Source organism: Vanellus vanellus (assembly GCF_965231255.1).
Source record: "Vanellus vanellus genome assembly, chromosome: 7".
NCBI classification, from domain to species: Eukaryota; Metazoa; Chordata; class Aves; order Charadriiformes; family Charadriidae; genus Vanellus; species Vanellus vanellus.
This window is the reverse complement of record NC_138912.1, coordinates 16,921,399-16,947,517: the sequence shown is the minus strand read 5'-3', so window position 1 is coordinate 16,947,517 and position 26,119 is coordinate 16,921,399. Positions and strand designations below refer to the sequence as shown.

The 26,119-nt window shown below is 39.2% G+C and overlaps 1 protein-coding gene across 1 annotated transcript in view; it reads right to left on the bottom strand.

Moving 5' to 3' along the window:
- LOC309674511 (gamma-aminobutyric acid receptor subunit pi-like) overlaps positions 1-25,912 on the bottom strand; it is a gene marked incomplete at both ends in the record, with an annotated part of 38,487 nt that extends 12,575 nt beyond the window's left edge. The window contains 6 exons of the mRNA XM_082486575.1: positions 4,586-4,723; positions 9,181-9,263; positions 9,917-10,134; positions 11,539-11,606; positions 20,489-20,592; positions 25,857-25,912. Coding sequence (XP_082342701.1) covers positions 4,586-4,723; positions 9,181-9,263; positions 9,917-10,134; positions 11,539-11,606; positions 20,489-20,592; positions 25,857-25,912 — 667 coding nt within the window. The remainder of the gene's footprint in view (positions 1-4,585; positions 4,724-9,180; positions 9,264-9,916; positions 10,135-11,538; positions 11,607-20,488; positions 20,593-25,856) is intronic.
- Positions 25,913-26,119: the final 207 nt, after the last annotated feature.

Sequence of the window (26,119 nt, the reverse complement as noted above, 5' to 3'; positions counted from 1 at the left end):
ATTCTTATGTTACTGTAACTTTTTCCATGCATTTTCCAAAACTGTTTTCTTTCTAAACTGTTCTACATTGCAGCAGCATCACAAAACCAACTCATGATAGAAAACTTTTCAACATCAACTCAAGTGGAAAACCTTGCTTTCAAAGAGTGAATATATGGTAGGTAAGTTGAACACAACACAGTAACAGATACATACACATATGTAACTGCTTGAATCTTAGGTGAGGCTGACCAAAGACTCATCAGATAAAATGATACTTAAAAGGTTTCCGAGATTGTTTGCAAGCCCTGTATGGCAAAGATGATGCTCACAGAGATAACAATTGGAGAGCAATTACGGGTTATAAAAGACCAGATAAAGGGAATGAGAGAAGTTACTCAGTGTACCATACCTCAAAAAAGAAGAAATTAAAATCCTGGAAAAGTTTGATTGTTTACTACGAAATCTCCTGAGCCTTGGGAAACTGCAGACGGGCCGGTACGACAGAGCAAGGTAATGCCTCTGCTTCGAGAGAGAGAGACTGGCTGATGAACACGCGCTCTGCGTAGGAGTCTGTTATATTTATACACCCTTTACAGTTTACGTACTTCTTGATTTTCAGATCACTAATTATAAACGAGAGCTGCTCATTACTGGCTCAGCTGTGACCTCCCACCTGAGAAGCCAACAACATGGAGTGGCCAGAGGTCAGCGGGGTTTCAGCACTTCATAGCCAAACGAGCCTGACGAGGCCTCTAGCCCAAGGAGGCTAAAGCAGGGTTTGTGATAGACATCAAAATCCCGGCAGTGACTGCGACAAGGAACAGCTGTCAGCTCCCTTTGCAGTCTTTTTCAAGAGGGCAAACATCTTGTCTTCGTGCATCAAGGAGAGGAGGCTGACTTCACGCTTCTGTCTCTTCTTTCCCCCTGTTCTGCCAAAATAATACCATTTGAAGATGCCATTTTGCTGCCTTCGTGGTTTTCTAAGCAGGGAAGGTGCCTGACATAACTCTCCCTGCCTCCTGGGCTCAGGCGCGTGACTCGCCGTTAGACTAGACCTGAGCGAGCTGAGCCTCTCCGTTCCTCCTGCTGCCGCTGAGGACTTGGCAGGAGCGCTGCAGGAGTGAGAGAAAGACTTAAGGCAAGTTGCCGGCCGGAAGAAAGGCTATCAACAGCCAATTAGTCTCAAATATTAAATGGCGGTTTTGCTTCTTTCTCCATTTAAAAATGTTAACTGAGATTAATTAGCTACTGCTTGCTGTGAAAATAGAAGCGTTTCTCAAGTGGGAACACGTGGGGTCCGTCCTGTGCCCAGTACTGCTCAGCAATAAACGCGATGAAATACCAAGCGCCTTTTAAAAGAGGAGCGTTAGCACATTGGAGAACAGGATTAGAGTTCAAAATTCTCAACAACTATCAGAACCAGCCTGAGCGAAACAAGACACAATTCGACAAAAGCAAGTAAAGTGCTACAATCGGGTGGGAATTGCTGACACCCCAAACAGAGCACAGGGAATACGCGGCTACGGTGCAATAAAGGAGGAGGAGTACCAGAAGGAATTGCAAGCTGAACAAGGTCAAAAATGCACAATAATTTTCTGCAAGAAAGGCAAATATCAACCCAGAATGGATAAAGAGAAACAGAATTCATGAAATGCATTAAGTAAACCCTTCCATCTATGGAGGATATCTGATGGGAACAGGGTACCCAGTTTTGGGTGCTGCACGTAAACAAAAATATGAGAATTTCTATGGGAGAACAATAGCAAAGACAGGAGATCTAGAAAACTGTTTATATGAATTAAAAAGAGGGAAAGCGTTGGTCTGAGAAAAGATCTATCTGTCATGAAATAGCAAAAGGGCTGCCGAGAAATAGCAGGAAATTTATCTTCCATATCCACATAATGGATTTGAAATGCAGTAAGGGAGGTCAAGACTAGACATGAGGAAAACACGCTTGTAATAATCACCAGGAAAAAAAAAAAAAAAATCATCTAGGGAGGCTGTGAAGCAGACACTATGGAGGTTTGTCTAACTCACTCCTAGAAACATCTGTCAGGAAGTAGGCTGGAGATACGGACGACCTTGCCTTGCAACATGAGAATAGATTCAATGCATTCTTAAAGTGTATTCCAGCCTTATTTCTATGATTATTTACGCAAAAAGCTAGACCGTAGCAGTCCTTTGTTGCTTTTATATTTTTCCAATAAGAAAGGCAAGCTTTTTATATCACTATTTATTACTCTGAGAATGCAGGTGGTGTTGGCTAGAGAGCTAAAATAAAACCCCAACAGCCACTGATGCACATACATGGTTTGGGGGTCCAAAAGTGTATCAGTGTATGCAGAATAAGGACTATAGTTAAAAGATACGTAGGAAGTGGTTCTAGCAATTTATGTACCGATGTCCAAAATGAAATTTGTCTGTACCATAACAAAATCAACACCAAACCCTAGCCAGCAGTCTAGCTAATATTATTCGAAGTGACTTAAACCATATGTGATTACAATAATGTGAGTACTATTATGCAATACATGCTGTTCTATAAACAAGATTAATCCACAATGTCCTCCTCTTAAATTTACTGAAGTTACTTAGGTGGGAATTTTGCTGACCGCGTTTTAAATCTGACTCCGTCAGTGGCTGTATGTGAACTTGGGCTTTGCACTGTTGTACAATATTTCACTCGCACAGCAGCTGTGCTCTCTGTTCAAGTTCACAGAGTATCAAACCCTGATTGCTTTTTTTTGCTGTGTTAAGAAATACTACACACGGCTCTTCTCTCGTATCTTTAGCTTTAGCCTTGTGAATCATAACTGTTATAAATAGCTGTTATTTATAATGTAATTGTTTATAAAATACTCTCAGATACGTATTAATGGTGTTAAGGAAATGCAAAGCATCATTTTCCATTTCTAAATTGATTACATAGTGCCATAATCTGGTTGCTTTTTTCTTTTAATATGGGCTACAGCAGGCACTGCGTTCCTAAGAAAATCTGTAGAAAACAGCACCTAACTCATAATGACTCAATAGAAAATTAAGAGGATTATGAGATTTCATTTTAAAAGTACTGCATAGCACTTGATAACGTGGCTTTCTTGAACGAGAGAACTGAGACAAGCAGGTGGGGGAAATTTTAATTGAGTTAAGTTGCACGTGTAAAAATGTGTAATTAAAAGTATCTTTTGACTTTATACATATGACTACTGCCAACATAAAGGGAGGAAGATAGCATCATTTACTGAAAAGAAGAGCACAGTTCATCTGATCAAGCCTGTTCAGCTATTGCTGGAGATTGGATTTATTCTATTTGGTAAAAAAATAATAGACATTTTTTGGCTTTAGAGTCGGGACTCTATGATAGAAGGTGGTAAGAATTAATTAGGTTTCTTCTTTCCTGTATAGTGAACAGGCCCTAATACCCTTCCGGGCAGAACAGCAGTAAAGGATTATTCTCCTTTGATTCAACCTGATGTTGCTTACCCAGAAGCTGTAAAGAGGAGGAAAGCAAGCAGATGTCATTTATATAAGTAGCAAGATACTTTGTGAACCCGGAGCCTACTACTATGCATTTAATTTCAGCTTTTATATCCACATAGATAACTTTGACTTTTAGCCTCAGTAATACCTGAGATTAGTTCCTCTGTGTTGAATTATTAAAACAGAAATCCCAACAATGGAACAGAGAAACTATATCTCTGTGATTCAGAATTAGTAGCACACCCTCTGGTGAAACTACGGCTTTGAAGCATGTGTGTGTCTTCATTTAAAGATCACCCTTTCGGTTGGCATGTTGACTTGAGCAGAAGAGAAACTGCAGTGAAGAACAGCAATGAAGAACCTAAGAATAACCCAAAGAGCACAAAGCAGGTTTGGTGGGTCTTTAACTCTTTGAAAGCCCTTTTGAAATCCCTGGAAAATAAACAGGAGCAGACTCTACCATGAGGTTAAGTCCTGCAGTTAGAAGAAAGTTTCTACAGCAGTTTCCTAAGATCAGCAGAAGAGCAGGTCCGTGGAAATGCTCCTGACCCTTCACTGGGCAGAGGAACCTCAGGTTGGGCAACGTGCGCTCTGCTGCCCACCAGGCTGGAGAGAGGCTGCCACAGATAAAGAGCGACTCCAACAAGCACCAGCCACAAAACCCAACTTCTTGCAGTTGCAAAAGCACCCGACATAACCTCAGAAATTTTGACTTGCCTAATAAAGCTGGAGTGGCCGTTTCCAGGAAAGCTGGGAATGTTCTGAGCTGGGTACCCAGCATCCCTGGTCCCTTCAATTTAATTGCCCAACTTACAGGCTCCTCTTCCTTCACAAGACCTCTCCCCGGCATTATGTGGAAGTAGTACATCGCTTATTTATCATTCTTTAGATAACGCGTAGCCTCCCAGAAAATGCTCAAAACCTCTCAATCTTTACATTCCCTGTGACTCTGCTGGTAACATCTGGGAAAGTATGTATGGTTTCAAGAATGTAATCTAGCAGAAAATGAAAACTGTCGTCCTAAGAGAAAGCAATGTGCAGAGAAAGCAGTTCCTTAATGCTGCTCTGTTTCCAGAGCCATATTCCAAACTGTACCTAGAAAGCGTTAGAAGGGTGTTTTTACCTGTCTCATATACCGCTTCAGATACTGAGGTAAAGTGATCTTCTACTGTGTACTGTGCCAGTCGGAGTGTGTCCAAACCTCGAACTGAATCATTTCCTCTAGTCCAGTAAAACATGACATCATTGATGTTGTAACCCCCTGTAGTGATACACAAGCCAACAACAGTGTTTATTTTACACAATAATAAATTGATGTTGAGCCCACTTATGGTTCAGCTGTTTCTTATTTGTCTGACAGTACAATTAGACATAAACAATGACGTTTTTTGGCAGAATGTAATGCCTGTTCGCAACAAAACTCCCAAGAACATGCGAAGTCTTATAATTTAAAAGCTGGCTTTTTTTGGAGGTGGCCTTTTTTCTATCTTTTATTCTACTACAGACGACAAGCTAGTAAAAGAAATTAGTACCACATGGTATTCCAAAGGCAAAGGCTATTAAGCTTTAAATAGATACCGTTCTTATGAGTTACAGCACTGCCAGCAATCGGACTAAACACCAAGCGTGCCCTGTGCTGCGTCTCAGGCGACTGTGTCCGGACGTTCCTGGAGAAACGAAGGGGTGAGGAGAGCAGCAGAGCTGCTGCACGCGGGCGCTGTGCTCCGAGCCGGCCTGGGGTCATCGCTTGGGATGACATTTTGGCTTAGGAGCTTGGATGCTTCCCAAGGACACCAGCTTAGATGCTGGCGTTTCCACCGGCTCAACAGCGTGGCACGCTTCAGGCGCCCCAGGAGATTTCCTCTTAACCTTCAAGTAATAATTAGGAGCTGAGATGGGACATGAGTCATCTATCAGAAGGTAACTGTATTTTGCCCACACTTGTCAATATGCGGCACAATCACAGCTAAAATACCTCTGTAGCTTTTTTCCCCATTATATTAAAAGGCAGGCAATTTTCAGACTAGTGTATATGATTAATTCAAGATTATGTTAATGTAATTTACATGTTAACGGGGAGCATTTGAACATCTTTTCCTTCAGCATACTTAGATCAATCATTCTTGTATTTGACAGACTTATATTGTGCAAGTTAATAGCTAAGCTTAGGGGACAGAAACAGGAGCAGATGGTTATTTTTAGACTTCAGTCAATTGTAAGTAAATTACAGTATGATACAATAATGCAATACATTGCACAAGGGTATATGGTGCAAAAAGAACAAAGATCTAGAATCAAAGAAAAAGACATGCATTAAAATCAAAAAGAGCATTTTAATATTTTTAAGTTAATGCCTTTGGTTCTTGCAATGACAAAAAAGAACTGATTTCCTACAGCCATTTAATGTAGGAAAAACAAGAGTTCAGAAATTTCATTTTAAGGAAACACTGTGCTGGTTACCAATTAAAATTACAATTTTACCTGGCAATTCTTTCCCTGACCATTCTTTAAATGTAAATTGTGTTTTCACTACCACTGGCAGTTTTCTGAAAAGGTATCATGCCCGGGAATCTCCGCTCACATTATCAGATTTATATCAATTAAAGCCGAAGTCAAAAGACTAAGCCAAAAGTATGTGGGTCCAAACTAAGTTCTCAGTTCCCTAAAACCACACGCTGGGAAATTTCCCAGATTTGGGAGATGAAAAATAAAAGTAACATTCCCTATAAACAAATGATTGCATTGTCCTCAGTCAAAACAAAATAGCTCGAAGAATTTTTTATGCATGACTCCAGGTATGGATTCATTGTACTTTCCTTCAGTGTAAAAGAACTGCAGATATTTTTGAAGGTCCAAAGCAATAGAGAGTACCACAGTAAACTCTTATTTATTTTTTACAAGATACTGAGTCCTCCAAGTTTTGTGAGACGGGAGAGATTCCCGCTGCCCCGATGGGTGAAAACAAGCATACCTCCAAATGGAGGTTGTTTTGCTTTAATAGAACCATTTTTGCTCCAAAATATTTTCATTAGCTGAACAATTAGTAAGTTTTGGTGATCCCTCCTATGAAAATTCTTTGAAAATACTAATTCCAAAACTGTTATTTGTGAAGAATTTTCACGAGGAGAGTCTTCCCAATAGTGAGTAAGGTTAAATAGCCCAGTGCTCCCTCTGTGCAGAGTTATTCTTTATTTAGGGAATTAATACTTTACTAATTATAAAATGTTTCCAAAGTTTATAGACAAAATCCTTAAGCCGTGTTAGTTGGCTTCTACATGTAATCTCTAGTCTCTTTACATGACTCTGAGTTTTCATTCTAATTCCTCAAGCCCAAAATATCTCATTCCTGTACTTCGTTGATACAGTACGAGCAGCAATGTCAACAGGGTTAACTACAGGAACAGTAAACTTGGGATTAAACATTCGAAATGCCTAATACAAATGAGTTTCTTTACCTTTCTGTTGCTAAATTTAATTTCCCCTGATTGTCAAGCACAAGTTAAGTGCCTTCACGTGGCTCTTCACTGACTAAATGCTAAAGGACAAGTTCAAAAAGGGAATAAGATTTCAGAGTTGGGCCCAAAACATGAATATGTATTTGGACTGGAGGCCTAGGGGGATGGGGGGACGGAAAAGAGGAAAAAAAGCCCTCAGCCCAGTGTGAGTGAATGGTGGTTGCCTACCACATGGCAGAGAGCATGAACGCCCCCCCCACGGCAGCACCAACTGAGACAGGAGCCCTCCAAGTCCCCAAATGTCACATCTGCCATACCAACAGAGACTCAGAGTGGCGTCTCTGTCTCCCAACATATGCCTGTGCCACCTTCTGAAGTGTTGCAGTAACATGGGGGGTAGGGAGGAACCAACAGACATTGCGGCTGAAATGAGTTTTGCTGTGTAGAAAGTATAAGGCAATTAATGTTATTAACTACTAATAGCAGAATAGCACATTGTAAAGGCCACCAGGGATGGATGCTTTATTGTGTAAAGCCATAGCTTGATAATATGATGTTACGTTTTATTTTACATCAGTAATCACTTAATAAAAGGCTTAATGCTGTTTCAGCTCAAACATTTGCTACATATTTTACATTTTATTTATAGATATCAGTATGCATACGTACGCTTGCATTCACAATTCTTAATTCCAGCTACTGGTATTTGCAAGCAGCATTCTGGGATAATGCTATCATTCATCTATAAATTCACATTCTCACGAGGCGGCAGACACCATTTCCAGCACACCCAGAAGAAAGTGTTACAGTGCGCCAAAGAAAAAGGGCCACAGCTAAAGGCACACTCTTTCCTTTTGCATTTAATGTCTCTAGCTGTTTTCCTCAAAACTAAACACCAATGTCATGGGAACATTTGTGCGGACTTTACTATGTTTTCCCCTTGGACAGGATTCATTTGTGTGTTGTTGAAAAAGCAGATGGAATCATTCTGAAAAATGCTTATTTTTCATTATATAGGGAATTCTCCTTTTTTTAATCTTGTCAAATAGATTTAAGTTCCTGTGGGACGTATATTTCATTCTGGAACTAGAGAAAATATTAAGTGACTCATTAGGCAATACCACTGATGTAAATCCATATGCGTTGACTTACCAATATGCTCTTCCAAAGGAATATAAATTAGTGATTTAAATTATAATCTGGATTTATCTCTATTTGTTAAAAGAAATCTTATAAAACTGCTGATTCTAGATGGAGTCCTGTGTGAGGAAGGTTTTGGGGCTGATTCCCTTTGTGGTTCTGTCTAAAATGAAACTTTGCAGCAATATTCTAATTGGTCATTACCAACAGGAGATAAAACACACACACGTCTGAAATGGTAAAGAATAAAACTTGACAAGTACTGAAAAACCTGTATTGACATATATTTGAGCATACATTTTCACCTGACAAGATTAGGTATCCTTTTGCCCACGCAAAAATATTTTAATAGAGTCTTATTATACGAATAACAGCAAAAAGTTAACTATAAACATACACATTTGGGTATTTGCAAAGGAACCGTGCCTACAAAGTAGTAGAGAGCATACTTTAATGAAAATTATGAGGGCATTGATTGATAAAACAAGAACCTATAAAGGTATATTTAGTCTTAGTCCATCAATTGATGACATTTTTTCCCAGGGCACTGGCACAGAGACAAATAAGTCATAGAAGGATCTGTATATATCCATCTCAGAACAGACCTGTCTAAACAATTACCTTTTTTTTTTGGTATGAAGACAGTAAATTAATTAAATATTAATTCTATGCCTTAAGATTAAGCCTTATTCTAATTTTTTTTTTTTTTTCCTAAAGGAATTGTGCCTCGGGAGGGGCGAGGGGCTGGGGGATATACATACTATCTGAAAGAGGAAAAAAAAAAAAAAAAAAAAAAGATATTTTCTCAGCTGTGCTGGAAAATGCCTGCTCACAGAACTCCCCCTGAAGACCAAGAGAATAACTGCAGGATGTGCTGCAAAACCAGGCCTGTGATAATCCCCTCAGATTTTGTCTCACCATTAATAGCGTGGCAGCATTTCAGTACTGCCATGCTATTTTCAGTGAAGCCTCATGCATTTATCTTTGCGATTCAACAGGGACTGGTCACACACTGTCCCTTGGCTGCTTTGAAAACTCCAGTCCAGTAATATCCAGTAGCCCTTGGAAAAGATCACCGATATTTTTCTCATTGTACAAAAATAATAAGGATTAAGTCTCTTACAGCTTTCCAGTTGCAGAGTACACGTCTGCTTATCCATGGGATACTTGGTGAGATCCATGCTGCACGCAACGGTTGTGGTGATCCTCGAAGGAAAAAAAAATTGCTGATTATTAGTGGAATAAAATTGTTCGTCAGTAAAAATAAGCCACGTAGCTTTCTTGAACTAATATTTGCAGGCAAATAATTATTGCAAGGAAGAGAAAATAATCTACTATTTGCTCTTATTTAACATGGAAAAGTAATAGCATCCCAAACAGGAAACCAGTCCAGAACAGCTGAGTTTAGTGGGAGCCTAAAAAGGCCACCCCTTGCTTCTCACTTGCAGCCTGCGTTTTCCTGTGTTGATATTTTGCAATACGTTTTACAATTTTGTTACATTTATCAAAATCTGTTATAAAGGACAATCTGCAATAAATAATGCAACTCAGTCATCACAGCTTGCTTTCCTCGGTGACGACTTCATCGCAAAACAACTGGAATGGCAAAATGCAGTTCCTGTATTTGACCTACAGGAAAGCAAAAGGGTCTATTTAGGGAAGAAAGAGAGTCGTATTATTGAAGTCAAGAATTTAATCATATCGGTCAATAACATTACATATTTGTAAAACTACAAGACCATGCATACTCTGCTTTTACAAACAGATCAGTTTCTTAAACACAAAATTACGCTAATCTGGAAAAGTTTAAAATGTTAGTAGAAGCAAAATACAAAGGCTGTTACGTGGTATATACGTACCGTAGAGCATACAAGACTGTTCCATTAGGGTATATTCTTATAAGACGATTCTCAACAGTGATATCATGAAGAAAAGACTTTTTTGAATCAACTATGAAGGTATCCGGTACCCAAAGCATTTCCACAAGCCGACCATCCAAGCTTAAACTCTTATTACCATCGAAACAAAGTCTCTCATCAGTCCATCGCTGCCTTAGAAATATGGTAGCCGTGTAGTCCTGAAACAAAAGACAAAATTATCATACAAGGCAAGCCTGTCTGATATTCTGTTTTGCAAAAGTATACGGAAACAGCTGTTGGGCACAAATAGCTGGTGACTCCGTGTCCCATTCTTAAATGCTGGCACTCCGAAAGCAGTTGTACTGGCTCTTGTACTGCCAAATTTTCCAGGACTTGATGCGAGGTTGACATAATTGAGAAATATTATCTTGAGTAGATTTTGTTCTTACGGTCACTGGAATTTTACAGCAAAAGCTGATGGCCTAAGGCTGGGGCTATAAATCAGCTGAAGTCATCAGAGTTTTGTAAGCAGATAATCTGGCTCCGTAAATCTTTACATTTTAGAACGATTTACGTAAGTGGTTGCAAACACCATTTTTTTCACATAAACGACTACATAATTCATTTTCTAAGAAAACTTTGGAAAAACTATAAACTCACGTAGATAAAAGAAGTTTGTAAATAGGATGGGAATCACCATCTTTTAGCACAATTTATCCTTTCAGCATCACAAGGGAAACAGCGGTGCCAAATTTATCAAGAGCTTGAATATAGCTCTCAGCCAGTTCACTTTCAAATCAAATATGCCTTGTAGTCTTACATTAAAGTCACACTATTCCTTAGCACCTTTTTAATCAACTTTTGGGTTTATGGTGCGTTTTTATCAGGATAAGTTCATCTTAAGTTCTGACCCTACTTCCCCCCTTTCTAAATACTGACCACTACTTACAAAGTACAGAGGGATTCTACTCTTCAACTTCTGCGGAAGCCCGAGTAATGAAACGGTAAGGTACTTTTATATACATACACTTCTATTTTTTATATATATTTGTGTACAGACTTCTACAAATACAGGCACACACAATATTTTCTAATATTGAATGCCTGATTAATGAAATTTGCCTTTTATTTCTATGTACTAATATTAGCTATTGAATTAGAAAAGCATACTCCATAGTTTGTTCAAAAATGACACAAATGTACTGAAACAGCTGGAATAAATTAATGTATGACAGTAAAAGAGATAAACAATGTGAGTTCAGCTGCATCTAATCACAAGGAAAGGGAGTGCTTCGAAGTCACATGAATATATCTAATTTTCAGAAATGCATAAAGATTTAGACGTTTCATCTGGAAAATAAATACTGCTCTACGTGCCTTTCATGAAGATTAATACTCAGTAGCAAATTGGTGTTTGTATCTTATGAGAGGTGTGATTTGCACCTGCATTTCTATACTTATTCTAGCGCTACAACCACTATCCGCAGCGAGAAACACAATTCTCCTAACGCACAACGCCTGCGCAAGGAGAAAAGCCTCAAAGTCGCATTGCGAGCAGCTGGAAACACAGGACGTTAGCTTACCAACAGGCAAAACAAAAAAGATTGCAAAAGTGACAATACCATATTTATTTCTGATATCGTATCAATGCTTGCAACATCCAGACTCATTCCAACCGACACGGGACCATCTGCAAAAAAGAGAGAGTCAGAATCTAGCACACGGTTCTTGAACACTCAGTGTTCAGGAGAACCGGCTACAAAATCTTCCACAATATGATACATTATTTTCTAAATGTTTCGTAGCTTTTTTTTTTTTTTTAAAAAAAAAAGATAAATACTTCTCAAACATAGATTATGAAAGAATTTTAACAATTTCAGAACCAAAGTATAACAATTCTAAATCTTGGTTTCCAAGAACATGCTTTATTTCCCTACGTATGTCTTGGTCTATGCGATTTTTCTTTTCCAGAAAAAAGCGCCGAGGAAAACATCGCAGAGCAAGGTGCGGAAGGTACAATCCCCCTGGTACGTCTCATCCTTCTGCTCCGAGGTGCAGAGCAGTGGAAAGAATTCTTCCAGTTGCAACATCTGGTCCATCAGATGTCAGCAAACTAAGGAGTTGCTCCTGTCAACATCATACGGTTAAAATCCAGATGGGACATCTGAGTGACTTTATTTACTGCCCATTTAAGAATATATTGTCTGTGTCGTGTCATTGCATTTGAACACCTTGCTTTTGACCATTAGCAGCTAACTTCTCATTTAAATACTTGCATTTATAAAGGAAATCTAGCCAGTTCGTTCTCCTTTTAACATTAATATCAGCTGAAGGTTTAGTCAGTGCAATTAAACAGCTTACCTAAGGAATTGTCATGATGTCATTGTAATGTTAGTATGCTCGGAGTCTCGTTTCCTTCTGAATGTGCTTTTCACACTGTCAGAGGGGAGATCACCAGCTGTGCATTTGAAAATGCAAAATTTGTGCGGAGCTTTCATGGAAACATGACATTATTCCTGGTTGAATAGTGCAGAACAATTAAGGGAGTACATGTACAAGGAAATTCATATCAAATATATAATATAATCTTCCCAAGTAATTGAGAAGCAGAGAACGCAGCACTGGGAAATGCAGAACTACTGTAGGTAAGTCCTAGGCAGCTGATGGTGCCACAGGTACGCTGCTGAAACCCCTCTTGGCTCCCTGCAACGCACTATGTGCTCTTATCTGCCCCCAAAATGGCATCTAGAGGAAGGTGGGTCCAACTCTACCCCACTGAGTAACACTAAAGAAAAAATGTGTTATTCTAAGAGGTATAAGTTTATTACATGTTTGGGTTTGGTGGTTGGTTTTTGTGGTTTTTTTTTTTTTTGGTTTTTTTTTTTTTTGGTTGGTTGGTTTTTGTGTTTTTTTAAATAATTTCCATTTGTAATACAAATGTTAAATTTGTTCAACATCTGGCACTCCTGAAAGAATCTAAGCGCGCTTTGTTCTGGACTCAGCTGAAAGTTTAAATATAAAGCTCCAGCCTAAAGCAGGACCGTAGGCTTGCAGCATCCCCTGATGGTAATCTATGTGTTTATTATATACTATAAATTGTACACAGGGATTACAAGAAATTGTTCACCTATTGGAAGATGACTTCAGAGGTTAACTTCAGAACAAAATTATTTGACTGAAAAGTTCTCAGGGCATTGACAGCTTGTTCTTCTGTTTCTTTCCAGGTTTTGATACTCCAAGAATACATTTATGTTTCACCGTTCCAGGGTTAAAAGCTTGACCTCTGGGAAACTCAGCCCAACTTTCTAGGGCGCAACAGCATCAACTGCTACTTAGGTTTACCATTGTACTGTATCATTACTACCAATACAACATTGCCAGCCTCAAAAGATGTCAGACCATCAAAAACCATTAAATTTAAGAACAAGTGCATTTTACAAATCATTTTTTTTTTTTTTAAAGTCTTCCTACAGATTTCCATGTATGGCTGTAACAGAGCATATTATTGCCAACTGTCACACAAGAATGGAAACTCAGCAGAAAATTACATTCCCCTCAGATACAGCAACATGCCAGGGAGGAGTTGTGCAGGGGGAAAAAAAAAAAGTTACAGAAGGGGTCTTTATTAACACAGTACAAGCTGCTGAGAATAGCTTTGCTTTAACAGTTAATTAAACCAGAACAATATTAATAGTTAAATGTTAATTTCTTCTTTTTGTATGTGAGGCTACATACAATTTATGGTGCCTTACTAAATAAGCAAAGTATTAATAACAGAACGCATCTTCCCGTAATTATCCACCAGGGTTTCCCCTGAACTTCCTCTGAAAGGTCTCCTGCTGACAGTGTCAAAACCAGGGCAGCAGACCAGATGAGGCAGTCAGTTCCTACATTTCCATATGTTTGGCAGGAATTGTATGCATGACCACTTCAGAAGTAGTCTACCGAAGTTCAGAAGTCAGTGTGTCCTGCATTAGCGAAGAGAATCTTCAAGACATGGCAAAGAAACATCAAAGGCTGTGCCTTATGCAGCAATAGGCACACAATCTAATTAACATACATTTCAGTAAAAGTTAAAATGTATGTACAAAAACCTGTTGCTCTGTGCACTTTACAGACATGCGCAGTAATCCCACGTGGGAAAGCAGCCAGAAGAGTGGCAGGCAGCACACTTAACAATTAAGTTTGGATCACTGCAGTGATCCAGTCTGGCACAAAGTTTAACAAAGTAAACCACCACGGAGTGACATACGTATTTGTAACTCTGAAGACCTTCTTCTGAAGTCAGTCAGCACTATCAGCAACCGCCAGTGCTGAGCTGCTGGTACAAGCTCTTTTTCATTTTGGTTTGAGAAAACTTAAGGTATTTCTGAATGTCGGAATTGTTTTAAAAGAAAGACCACCTCATCCTTACAGCAATACTGGATGAAAAAAACATTCCGTTCTAATAGAGAATTAGAAGGGAAAGTGTAACTAGCCTGATTTATTATAGTTTCACGAAAAACTGGTTTTGTCTGCCTGACCTCCAGCTTTGCTTTGTTTTAGAGTATTATGGGACTTTTAGATAAAGTAATGCATGACACTTGGATTTTTCCAGTGCATTTAATGTATATTTGTCAAGAAAGGTGTCTTCTGGAGGGAAGTTAAGTGAAGAAAAGGGACAGATCACAACAGGCCTTCTGACAGACCTCAGCTGTAATTGTTGATACAATGACATCAGAAAACAGACCCATTTCTAGCAGGAATCAGCTTCAGTTCTATCTGCTCACGTTGATGATCTTTAGCCAGTGACGTAGCTTCACTAGTACAGTTTGTGGAGAAGGCAAAAATTTGTGGGGAGATTAACAATAACAGCTTGTTAAATCATTTGTCAAAACCCCATGTTTTAACACAGCCAAATGCAAGCAATTAATGGGGGGACAAATAACGCAGGCAGTATGTACAGGATAGGAAACTATCTTGGCAAGCAGTGCCTTTGAGAAGGATGTAGAGGTTGTCACAGATAATCATTTCAACGTGATCTTTCCGTATTATGCTTTGGCAGACACACTACTGCAATGGGGAGCAATGCACAGAATTAAGTTATCTTGCAATCTAGACTTTATTGGCAAGATTGTTATTAGATTACTGTGACAAGATTGGTTTTCCACATTCGGAAAAAACGTGCAAACAGCAGGGTTCAATGGAGAGAGAGAGAGAAATATTCCAGAAGACAAAAACCTCTAGAAGCCTAATAGCAAAGCTTGTAACATGACAATTAAGGAACAGCATTTACTCAGCTCCTCAAAGAGAAGACGGAGAGGTGACTTCCCTAATGTCAGTAAGCGCACGGAAGAGGTATCCTGTAGCAAGTTGTGCACGTTCTCTGACAAAGCAAAGCAAGATCCTGGTTTATGGAAGCTAGAGACAACAAACTTCAAATAAATTTATTTTTCTTTAACTGAACTTAATCACCGTTCATCATTTAGAGTCTCTGGAAATCCAGGGGGAGGATGAAGGTGCCCACAGACAAACCAAAAACAAAACCCAAACCGTTGAGCGCATGCAGGTAGCTGGGTTTGGTGGCAGTGACAGTCTCAATGTCCCTTATTTCCATGGAAGAGAAAGGAAACTCTACATTACCAACTGTATGCTGAAGTTTACAGTTTTTCACCGAGTCATCAATTTAATAAGTCACAATTTTAAGGATTCAGTAGGGGTTCAAAAGATATTTTTCTCCCTCCAACATACAACTGGCCATACATATTCCAGGCTTTCTGCCTTTCTCTGAAGGATTAGACATTGGCTACTTGGTACCTAAAATAGTCTTTCGATGACTATTTTAGGTACCAATTAGCCAATGTCTTCCTTCTCATGTATCCTGTGAGCTTGTCTAAAAATCAAGAAGACTTAGATGTTGCTGAAATCCTGATATCTCCTGATCTCTTTTGGGGTAAACTGTAAACATCTGAGGACTAAAATGCCTTCAGCTAGTTAAACACACAGAACTTGATATAAACAACATTTAGGAGAAAAATAGGATGACTGGTCTTATGCAGAAGGTTAGACTTCCAGATTTATTTCTGTTTCTTGAATTTAAACCATGAAATGCATTACTCACTACAAAGCTAAGGAAAATAATTTTTTAAATGTGGTTTAGAATAAACGATTTAAGCGTGACACTTTTCTATACCACTTGAAAGCAGCTTCCATATTCAAATATACTTATCTGTGACCTTTTCCTAGTCTCTCTCTTTTTAATTAGAACGCTTAAATTATCACATTCAATCACAGAACAAAATCTATTTGTATAAGAATATTTACAAGATTATACGCATCCCTTAACAACTCTCTGAACCTGATCCAAGGCTCACCAAAGTCAGCGGGAATTGCTCATTAATTCAGAGAGGTTTGGCATAGCACCTAAAGTTGTAAAATTGCTCTACACAGTTTCAGCAGAAAACCTGATGTTGAAATCAGCTAGTACTGCTGTGATAGAGCGTCAGGGCTATGTAGCACATTTAAGGGAAATAACTGTGCATTTTTAAATTCCTTATGTCAGCTTTTCTGTAAAAGACTTTCACATCTATCTAAAAGTCTGGGATGGATATTATTATGTTAAGGGGTACTATCTGCTAACAGTAGTATAGGCGGATATCATATTCCAGTCTAAAGAATGGCTAAAAATCACTCTAGATTAGGTAATTTTTTAATTCACTAGTGGAAATTCCCAGGTCCGGCTGTTCAGTTTATTAAGAGTTGCTCGATGAACCAGCTCAACGAGGAACATCCAAATGCTACAGTTAAGGAAAGAGAACATTCTTAAGAGTAACATTCAGATGAGGGCAGAGCCACGTAACCCGCCCAGATGGGATTCCTCTGCACTAAACCCTGTGTAAAAATACCCCCATGATTTGGTAACCGGTATGTGCCACCCACCGCGGACGAACATAAAATGTTCTGCAGACAAGTAAAACTGACGGAGCTTTGATATACCAAGCCTGGCTTCTTCCAATCTAACTTCAGGCGCCTAACGCATGTGCCGAGCCATGGCAATGACAGTCTGTACCAGGCGTAAACGGCGGTGTTTGGGTAGCAAGGGTCTGGAGGGGCGACCTGTGGGGGAGGAGATGGCTAACGTAAGGTGAGGTTAATCCAGGCTTACAAATCTAGAAACCTATTAGTTCCGATCCATGCAAAGAGAGGAGACAATTTTTATGTTGTTATGTGGATTCATTAGATTCAAATGAAGAATATCTTCATAATCCCCTCGTTAATGACACTAGCTGAGCTGTATCCGCTTAGGTAATTTCCAGCCCCAGCACAAGGACCAAACACATATAGGCAAATGGGGGGCTTATTAAACTAAGAACATATGAGCTGCCATAAAGTTTCCTTGACTAGTAAATATTTGTTTCTCCTGACTTTAGAAAAAAAAGGAGCCTTCATTTTATGATCATTTGTTTATACCTAAAGCTTTCTTTTCAGGGCTAAAAAAACATTTTGCTAAATCTTAAGAAATTCAGTGTCACTGATTTTGTAAGAGTAGGATTCTATCTTGGCAGCAAGCATCACTTCAAAAATCCCCATTTCCTGCCTGAAGAAAAATGTCGAGGACAAATAACATGGAAATTACTTTAAATTACATTATTCTAAAATTCAAGCTAACCTCTGGCCCACTCACGCTTGATAAAAAACACATTTCAGTGTTCCATTATGACTAGCTAACATTAAGCTCAAAGCACTGTAGATGCCAACAAGTAATACCACCTAGTTTTATGACTAATCTCTTCATGCATATTTATGAGTACATATCTAACTGACCACACAAATAAACAGAAATATGCACATTTGTGAAAGCAAAGGAATCTTGGCCAGAAAGAGAGGGAGCCAAGTGTTTTAAAGAGGCTGACTTTAGGATATTGGGTTTTAATATTTCTGCATATCAGACACATACTAGGTTCCCTTTTTATGCAAATCCCTTCACGCACTTCAGACAGCAGACATGGATCTTGGGGTTAATATGCATATACATCCTCTTCTGTTCTTGTTTCTAGAAATACAAGTGTCCTTCTCAGAGTAAATTGGCACCGATAGGTTGACACAATTAGAACTGTGCAGGCTTTGATAGTAGATGATGCTCTCCACCAGTACCAGAATACACCAGTTTGTTTTTATTATGCATTTGTTTATTAGTATACTCAAGTCTAACCAGCACTTTGATCTTACAACCAATTTTTGATCGGCCAGCCTCTTACTATTGACATGCAAATATCACACCAAAGTAATTAAGGCTCTGAGGGAATAAGGAGGCTAAAAAAAAAAAAAAGTCATAGAAGAGGTATAAATGACTAAATAGATACTCTGGCTTCATCAACTATTTAGCAGATACAATTCTGAGTAAAGCCAGTTATACTGAAGTCTTTCTCACAAAGAACAGACACAAGGTACACCAGCTGCAGGCAAATAATATCCATAGAAATATGGAAAATATTACATGGAACAAAGCTAGCATAGCTGTGGGTACACAGACCAGTATAATCCACTGATTTCTTAAGCTGAGGATTGAGGTTGGTTTACTAATTGTGCTTCTGAGAGGACCGATAGCTCCTCCTGGAGCTGAACCTCACGCAAGCTGCGGCCACCGCACCAGTAACAGAGAAGGGTCAGGGCTGAGCAGACACCCCACCCTGAGCATATACACCTATCATATGGAAAATGATCCCAAATGATCTTGCAAAAAGCCACAAGTCCAAAAGTCAGGATGAACATTTCCTGGGTCATCCTAACCTAAAATATTCCTACAAAAAAAAAAAAAAAATTTCTCACAAAACCACCAACTCTGCATTTAGAAATGGCATCAATAAAATGTATTTTTCAGAGTCTTACCCCAGTCCTTCAGCAGTAGGGCTACTATATACCCAAAGATTTGAGACACAAGTGTTTGCATGCCCGAGCGGTGGCGAGCACACGCAGCGATGCTGGCACTGTCTGGAAGTGCTAGACTGGCTCTGTGTATGGCAGAGACTCGATCTGATCCTCTGGGGTTTCCCAGCAAACACAGAAAGTCGTTATCATCCCTCTAAACAAAATTCCCCAAGCAAAAAATAAACAAGAACCAAAACAACCCACTATATCCTTGCTGCATTACAACAGCTGAGAGAAAAAGAAATTGTCTCACATTAGAAAAGGGAGAGGTAACTCAAGAGCGCTCTACTATTGGTCTTAACTACTATTGTAGGATTTTGCAATGCAATTCTGTTTGCTGCCTACCAAATCACATCCATCAGGGTAATGCCAATGGATCTCTAGTAACACCATGAAGTAATGAATTAAATAACTGTATGTTCAGTGGCCCTTAATATATTTTCCGATATGCATCATCTCCAATGAGAAGGGGTGAGATTGTTAGCGTTACTTTTATTTTGCTGATATCTTCTTATACCATATCAATACTTTAAAGCAGCTGTACCAGCAACTGAGACAATTATGGTAACACCGAACAGATGAAATAGTTATTCTCCCTTTCTCTTAAACCTAAAATACCAATTTATCTCAATATTCCTACAAAATTGATTCAGAAACAGCACATGATGCTGAGTGTCCTTATTGAACAGGCTGATAGTCTCACCAGGTATTTGGATGGCAAGAGGTAATAGTAAAGTCTGAGAAACTCTTTAGTCAATCATTTTTAAGCAAGATATAAAGGGATATAAAAGTCTTCATTTGAAACCCATTTCTGAGTATCTTACTTAAGAACTATTGCCTAGCATTCACTCTATTTTCCGACAGACCAATGGTGCGCAGCATCTTTTCCACATGCAGAATATTTTCTTTTTCAGAGTTCTGCAGTTACTCCAGGCAGAGATCTTCACCCCACCCCATAACCCTCCAGCATTTCCAACACACGCACTAGGCTGCCTCAAGCTAGGCAGGTGTGTGTCACTGAGATTTCAGGTGTGATGTTGACTGCGCTGCGGGGCAGTAAAATCAGCCTTGCTGCAGTAGCCTACATGGGCCTTCCAACCTGGTGACCGTGGCCGTCTGACGCAGGGAACTGACATTTTCAATTCATTTTCCCCTCACAGTTCTGCAGTGAACCAGTTCAGTGACCTTTAAGACCCGAGGCAAGAAGCATTTATTAAATAGTTCTCCTGCAATCTTATAGAAAATACACATAATACTCGGTACAGTAACACGATTTGCCTGTGCTTTTATGAACACTCTGATATATAAAGCTTTCTTTAATCAAAAATTTTTAGGGTTATTATTTAGGAAGTTAGGGGAAACTATACTTTAAGTAAGGTAAACTTATTTCACTGAAGACACATGAACATCAAGAGCCAAGTTTCTAGCAGAGTCTGGAAGTATTGCTTGTGAATGCCTGGAATATATAAGTTTCACCTTGGGCCACAAAAGCTATTATGCTATATCTTATTATATCATAGTACATCACATATAATCAGATCAGTCACTGTCAAACATCAGAGAAAAAAAAAAGGAGTACAGTGAAAAATATTTGCTTTCATCGCTGAGTTTCAGACACTGCATTATGTTATGGCTCAATCTTATTAAAACAGCTTTTCTACTTACTGTCAAAAAAAGGACGTAGATACTTGTTGTATCCTTTTATTATTTTTTGTATAGTTGGAGGTAGAATTTCACCTTTTCCTTCAGCTTCAGGAATTCTCATTGACCTAGAAGGAATGAAAAAGGTGAGGATGTTTTAGAAGAACATCATCAATTATAGCAGAGATGGCATTCTAAGAAAATGCTGTATTAGGTTCAACATTATTGATGATTACTGTCCATCAGATAAGATATCATGAAACATTTGTACATTTACATTTCACAGCACTGTAAAAAAAAAAGTGCTTTAGAAAATATCAGATTTTATTATTTGCATTGGTTTCTTACTGGAAAAAATACTGTTTTTATACCTTAAAGTCTATCATTTCTTAACACTCTTCCTGAGAAAGTAGTTCAGTCTTCTTTAATGCCTTCTCTGTAAATAGGGCACTATTGTTATAATCTAGGAATGTGGGAGGGGTGTTGATTGTTTATTTCAGCATTTAAAATTAAGCTTCTTTTTACATAATGAAATACATTCAATTTAACTCCTGGAGAGAGACACAGAAACCAGCCTCAGAGATTAATGCATAAAAACACTTTTAAAATCCTGCTTTTACAACACAATTTTTAAACAGGTTACAAAAATAATCCTGTTGGGCAAAAAATCAGTGAAGCATAACGAGAATGCAAACCACTCCTTTCTGCTCAGAAACAGCTACAAATACAATTTATAAAAGTCAAATATAAATAAGTAACTACAAACCCTGTTTCTGCCCAGAAGCCCCTGTAACAGCCTCATTAGGAGGCTGAGTGAGGGGACTAGAGAAGGTGCACACCTGAATCACAGTTCTTTACTCAAACCACATCAGGATTCATTTTTATATACTCCCCTCCACCCCCTCCACCTTTTATGGGTGGTGATGGTTAGCAGCTGTGGGAGGGACACCTGGGGCTATTCAGGGCTGTGACACTGTAAGTCGCAGCCCCATGGCAAAAGATAATCACAGCTTTGCTCTTAATTTCTGCCTAAGCCCTCAGGTGAGCACCCCCAGAGCGCGAGCAGCGTGTGCTCCCCCCTCACAGACTCAGGCTGTGCTCTTCATGAATTAGAACATGAGCGGTACCGACCGCTCGCTGCCGATGATTTGAGAAAAGTGGGGCTATCGTTTTTCTTTAATTGTGAAGGTGAGCAGCAGACAACTGATTGCCTCAAGGAAGGCCAGCTGGCTGCAGGCACAGGTGGTGTCTCTGCTGATGGAGAGCAGCCACCTATATATTCCCCAGGAGAGGGGCTCTGTTTCTTACTCCCCGCACCAAAGCTGCCTGGTCGTGCTGTAAGTGACCGGCTCTACCCCTTCGCTCTCCTACAACAGGTAGAAGAGCTGTAGCTGTAGCTGTGGCTGCTCAGTCCTGGGGAGGAGGATGTAAGTACAAACCGATGGTTAAGGGGACACCAGTGTTTTGTGGTCTTTCTTAATCCTGCTACATCCTCACTGAATTTCTTCTTCCTAATTTCTCCTAGAACTGTTCCTGAAATCTCTTCTTGCTCTCCCTGAAGACATTTCTGGGTCTCCTGTAGCTTTCCAAAACTTGCTCCTTTGGCTTTAATTTTACTATGTTTCTGAGAGCTGTTCTGTCAGGAAACTGGTTTTCATCCTGTAGGAATAATTCAGTATCTTATATTGACAAAACTTAAACACTAACACGATCTCACTGAATACACATGGACAAATCACACTATGGTTTTATGCTGTCCTGAACTGCTGATAGATATTGCTGTGCGATTTTTCTCTTTGCCAGACCCTATTCCCATATAAGTAGCTGTTTTTCATTAGCAGTCTCATAACTCATAGCTTAGATACTTGAATGATACTATTTCTCTCCCTTATTTTATCCCTGGGTTTTATTTATTTATTGTTGAACTGTGTTATCATGTTACTTAATGTTAAATGTGGGTTTAAGTATGCTAGCATTGAAATAAGGAATGTTTCTCCTGTAAGTTGCATCTTAAAGAAATGAGCATGGTCATGTTGAGTTGAAATGTGAATGTAGATAAAATGGCTGGTCTTACGCTGCACAGAAGTGTTGGAATTAGAAATGCATTTGAATTGAATTCACTTCTTAAATACTGTACTTGCAGTAGATATTTCTGCTTTTGTAATTTACATAGCATTTTAACTAAGCGTTCAATGAGCTGCATGAGTTTAATTTCACAGCTTTACTAGATTGTTCTTGAATACATTTCACATATTGTGAAACAATAAAGGAAAACTTGCCCCTCTTCCACTGCAAGGGTGTAATATTGTTCTGCTGATCAGTGTGTAATTGCAGAGTGGTCTGGTGTGTTATCTTTTACAGCTATTTTATGAAAAAGATCTAAAATATTTGGCTTTATTGTATGGAAGTCCTTCCCTTAAATCACCTGTGGTACCTTTTGAGGTAATTCTTGATGTCCCTCATTAATACGTGATGTGTGGCCTCATATCTTTGGTCTTTGATTTTTATGGTTGTGTAATGACTTGGTGGTATGGGAGAGCTGTTGTGCGTGTGAATTAACGGGGCACTGTCCTTATGTGCTGTTTTGCCATACGTTCTTTGAGAAATCCTGTCATAGTGAGCCAATATATGAGCGGAACCTGATGCTTCCTAAATGCGAGTGTGTGGTGTGACCATCCTGGTAACTTTGGGGATACTCAGAAGCAGATTGTAAGTGTTGAAAGGCGAGGAACCTGCAGATGTCATGCGCCTTGAGTGCTTTTGCTTATCTACATTTCAAGGGAGGATACCCTGCTTCCCTTAAAGTGCTCTTCGATTCGCATGCCCTATTCATCACTAAGCAAGAGTGAGCTCAGAGCTGCACATGCATTCCTGTATTCTGTCATATAGCCTTACGCAGGGATCACAAAGGATAAAAGTAAAAAGCTCCTTCCTCTTATGCATGTACATCTTCTCATCAATGCATCTAAGCTGCTCTCTTACCCTGTATTTGTGTAGTTAAATTTAACTAACTGCGTATGTTTTAGTCCCTCCATTTTCTTAATGTATTTGGAGTACACTGGCATGCATCAAAGTATGGAATTGCCTTGAAACAGCCACTGAGGCGAGAATAGGCTTTTATAGAAGAAAACTCAATGTATATTTATTTGACAGCCTGGGATATCTATTTGTTCTGGGCTGTCAGTGTGTAATATGTGTTTCAAGCTCAATGACCCATGCTTGCTTTTATAAAAGCTGAATTGTAATTATTTAATTTCCTTAGTTATTCTTCTGGTGCTCAGCCTTAGTATTTTTACAGGCTTGGAAGGTACAACAACTGCTTCTTATTTAAGATACTTTCAAGTTAGTGTCTTAGTAGAATTGAGTAACAAGAGGGGGGGAAAGGGAACATCTGCACTAAACAGCAGTATATATCACCGCTTAAAACAAAAGTACAGTCTAGACACACGTACAGGAATATTTTTCCTGGCTATATTTTGTCAGAAGTTATGTATCATGAAAGAGGCAAAAACACCTTAGAACTGAGAGAAGGGAAAAACAAAATGCCAATCCCAGTCTGAGCAAGTTTTTGAAACACACCCCTCAGGAAAAGCTGGGGGGGGAGGGGGGGGGGGAGCTTTTTTCAGGCAGTCCACTGACAGGCGAAGGGTCTACAGATGCAAACAAAGGTGTTACTTCTTGTTTCGTACCTGACGGGCTCAGGGATACAGGCTTTTGTGTGGCCTCTGCAGACAAACTGCAGCAGAATCACCTACATCACAGATTAATTCTCTGCATCGCTGATTAATTCTCTGCTTCAAACCAGCCAGTACTGTCATGGCTTGTTGGTTAATTGGTGAGTTTGAAACAGTAGAGTTACGCCACCACTTACCAGATACAGAAACAAATACTTAATTCATGTAAGTTCTCTTAAACTCAGCCAACAAAAAAAAAAGTCCCACAGAATTTTCTGGATCTGACCCTATAAACCCAGGCTAGCACTCCTTAATTTGAAAACAGCCTGAATAAATAGGAGCCCTTCTTGGGATCAAATAGCACATATTTACTTAAGCCGATTCCTGATAATGATTTGAAGTGTAAGTTCTATTGATTACCCAGACAAATTTGCCTCAATTTTTTAATGTCTCATTCATAATAAAAATATTTCTGGGAAAGTGACCACCCAGCCAACCCCCGGATATAGATACTCGTATGTGTGTCTGCGAAGCAAGAAGATGTTGACCCCCACCTTGCTACAACCTCCTTTCAGGTAATTGTAGAGCCTCTTTTTCTCCAGGCGGAACAACCCCAGTTCCCTCAGCTGCTCCTCACAACACTTGCTCTCCAGACCCCTCACTACAGAGTGTGGCACGTCACAGCTGACGAGGAAGGAAGGTGAAATTAGAGCAAGTGTGTGTGTTTTGGACAAAGGTCTCTTCATAGCACTGGAGAAGGTGGGAGAGATGGATGTTTTAAACTCCCTTCCAGGGAACAGTTCCACCTGCCCTCACAACCAAGCGGAGGCTTTACCTAAACGAGTTTGCACACCCACTTGAACTAAAGCTCAGGCAGAATCTTAACTTGAGGCACTTACTGGGAGACCAAATAGGTCAGGCAATTGTACACAGAGGGTTGGCTTACAAACTTTAAATATTGCAGTTAAAGGTGGTAGTGACAATGTTTAACCTGTCCATGCTTGCATTTTCTTACTAGAATAAAAAATATTTTTGTTCCCTCTTTTTATAGAAGGAATGTGTTTTAAGTGCTCCATTTCTATCTTAAGTTTTTTGTCATGGCAACTGCACAGTTAGCAGGATTACATGTACACAGAAGGGATTGGTTTCACCTTCTGGCTTAACACAGCTCAGTTTTCTTAAAGACTGCATGGCCTCATCAATAGAGAGTAGGAAGATGATGTTTTAACCAGGTAATTCTTTTTAAGACAGTCTCCTTCAGTAATGAATGCACAATGATGACTTTACTACCTCCAGCTTATAGTGCATCTAGGTGGGCTGTGGGCTTCTGTCCTTGGGCAAGGACCGTGTGCCCTTTTAAATTTGCTAAGCATCTGATAGGATATTCACACTCTCTACATAGTAATCCTTCATTTGAAGGATCATTTGCTCAAGTTAAATTCCTTTCTCCCCCCCCCCCCCCCATCAGTCTTCTCAGTAGGAAAAAAATCTAACTCAGCCAAGGCAGCCGAGATGATTCATGGAGGAGTTCAGTCCTCTATTTCTGTTACTAACATCCGGGTGGGTTTAATCTTTGTAAAAGGCAAGATTCAACTGTCGAGTAGATTTGGCTTTGTTCCCTGGCCAGATATATTTCTAATTACAAGTAAATTGACCATAAACCAAATGATACTATTATACATTGAAGAAATAATATTTTTTTAGCAAATATTTCTTACCTACACAGCATCAATAGAAAAAGGGCTCTGAGACCGCAGCATTTAAGACCGCACATTGTCAGGTGTGGTGTTTCAAAAGTTCTTGTAGCTCCTAAAAAAAAAAGTGCAGAGATAATGTTTTAGAACACATTTGCATTTCAAATATACAAATTTCACCAGGTTTTCGACACTAAAGGTATTGTATCTTGCATAGCTGCTGCTATAAAGGTATTAATGAATATCTACAACAATAAAAAAAAAAAGTCAAAGCTTTGAAAAGACAT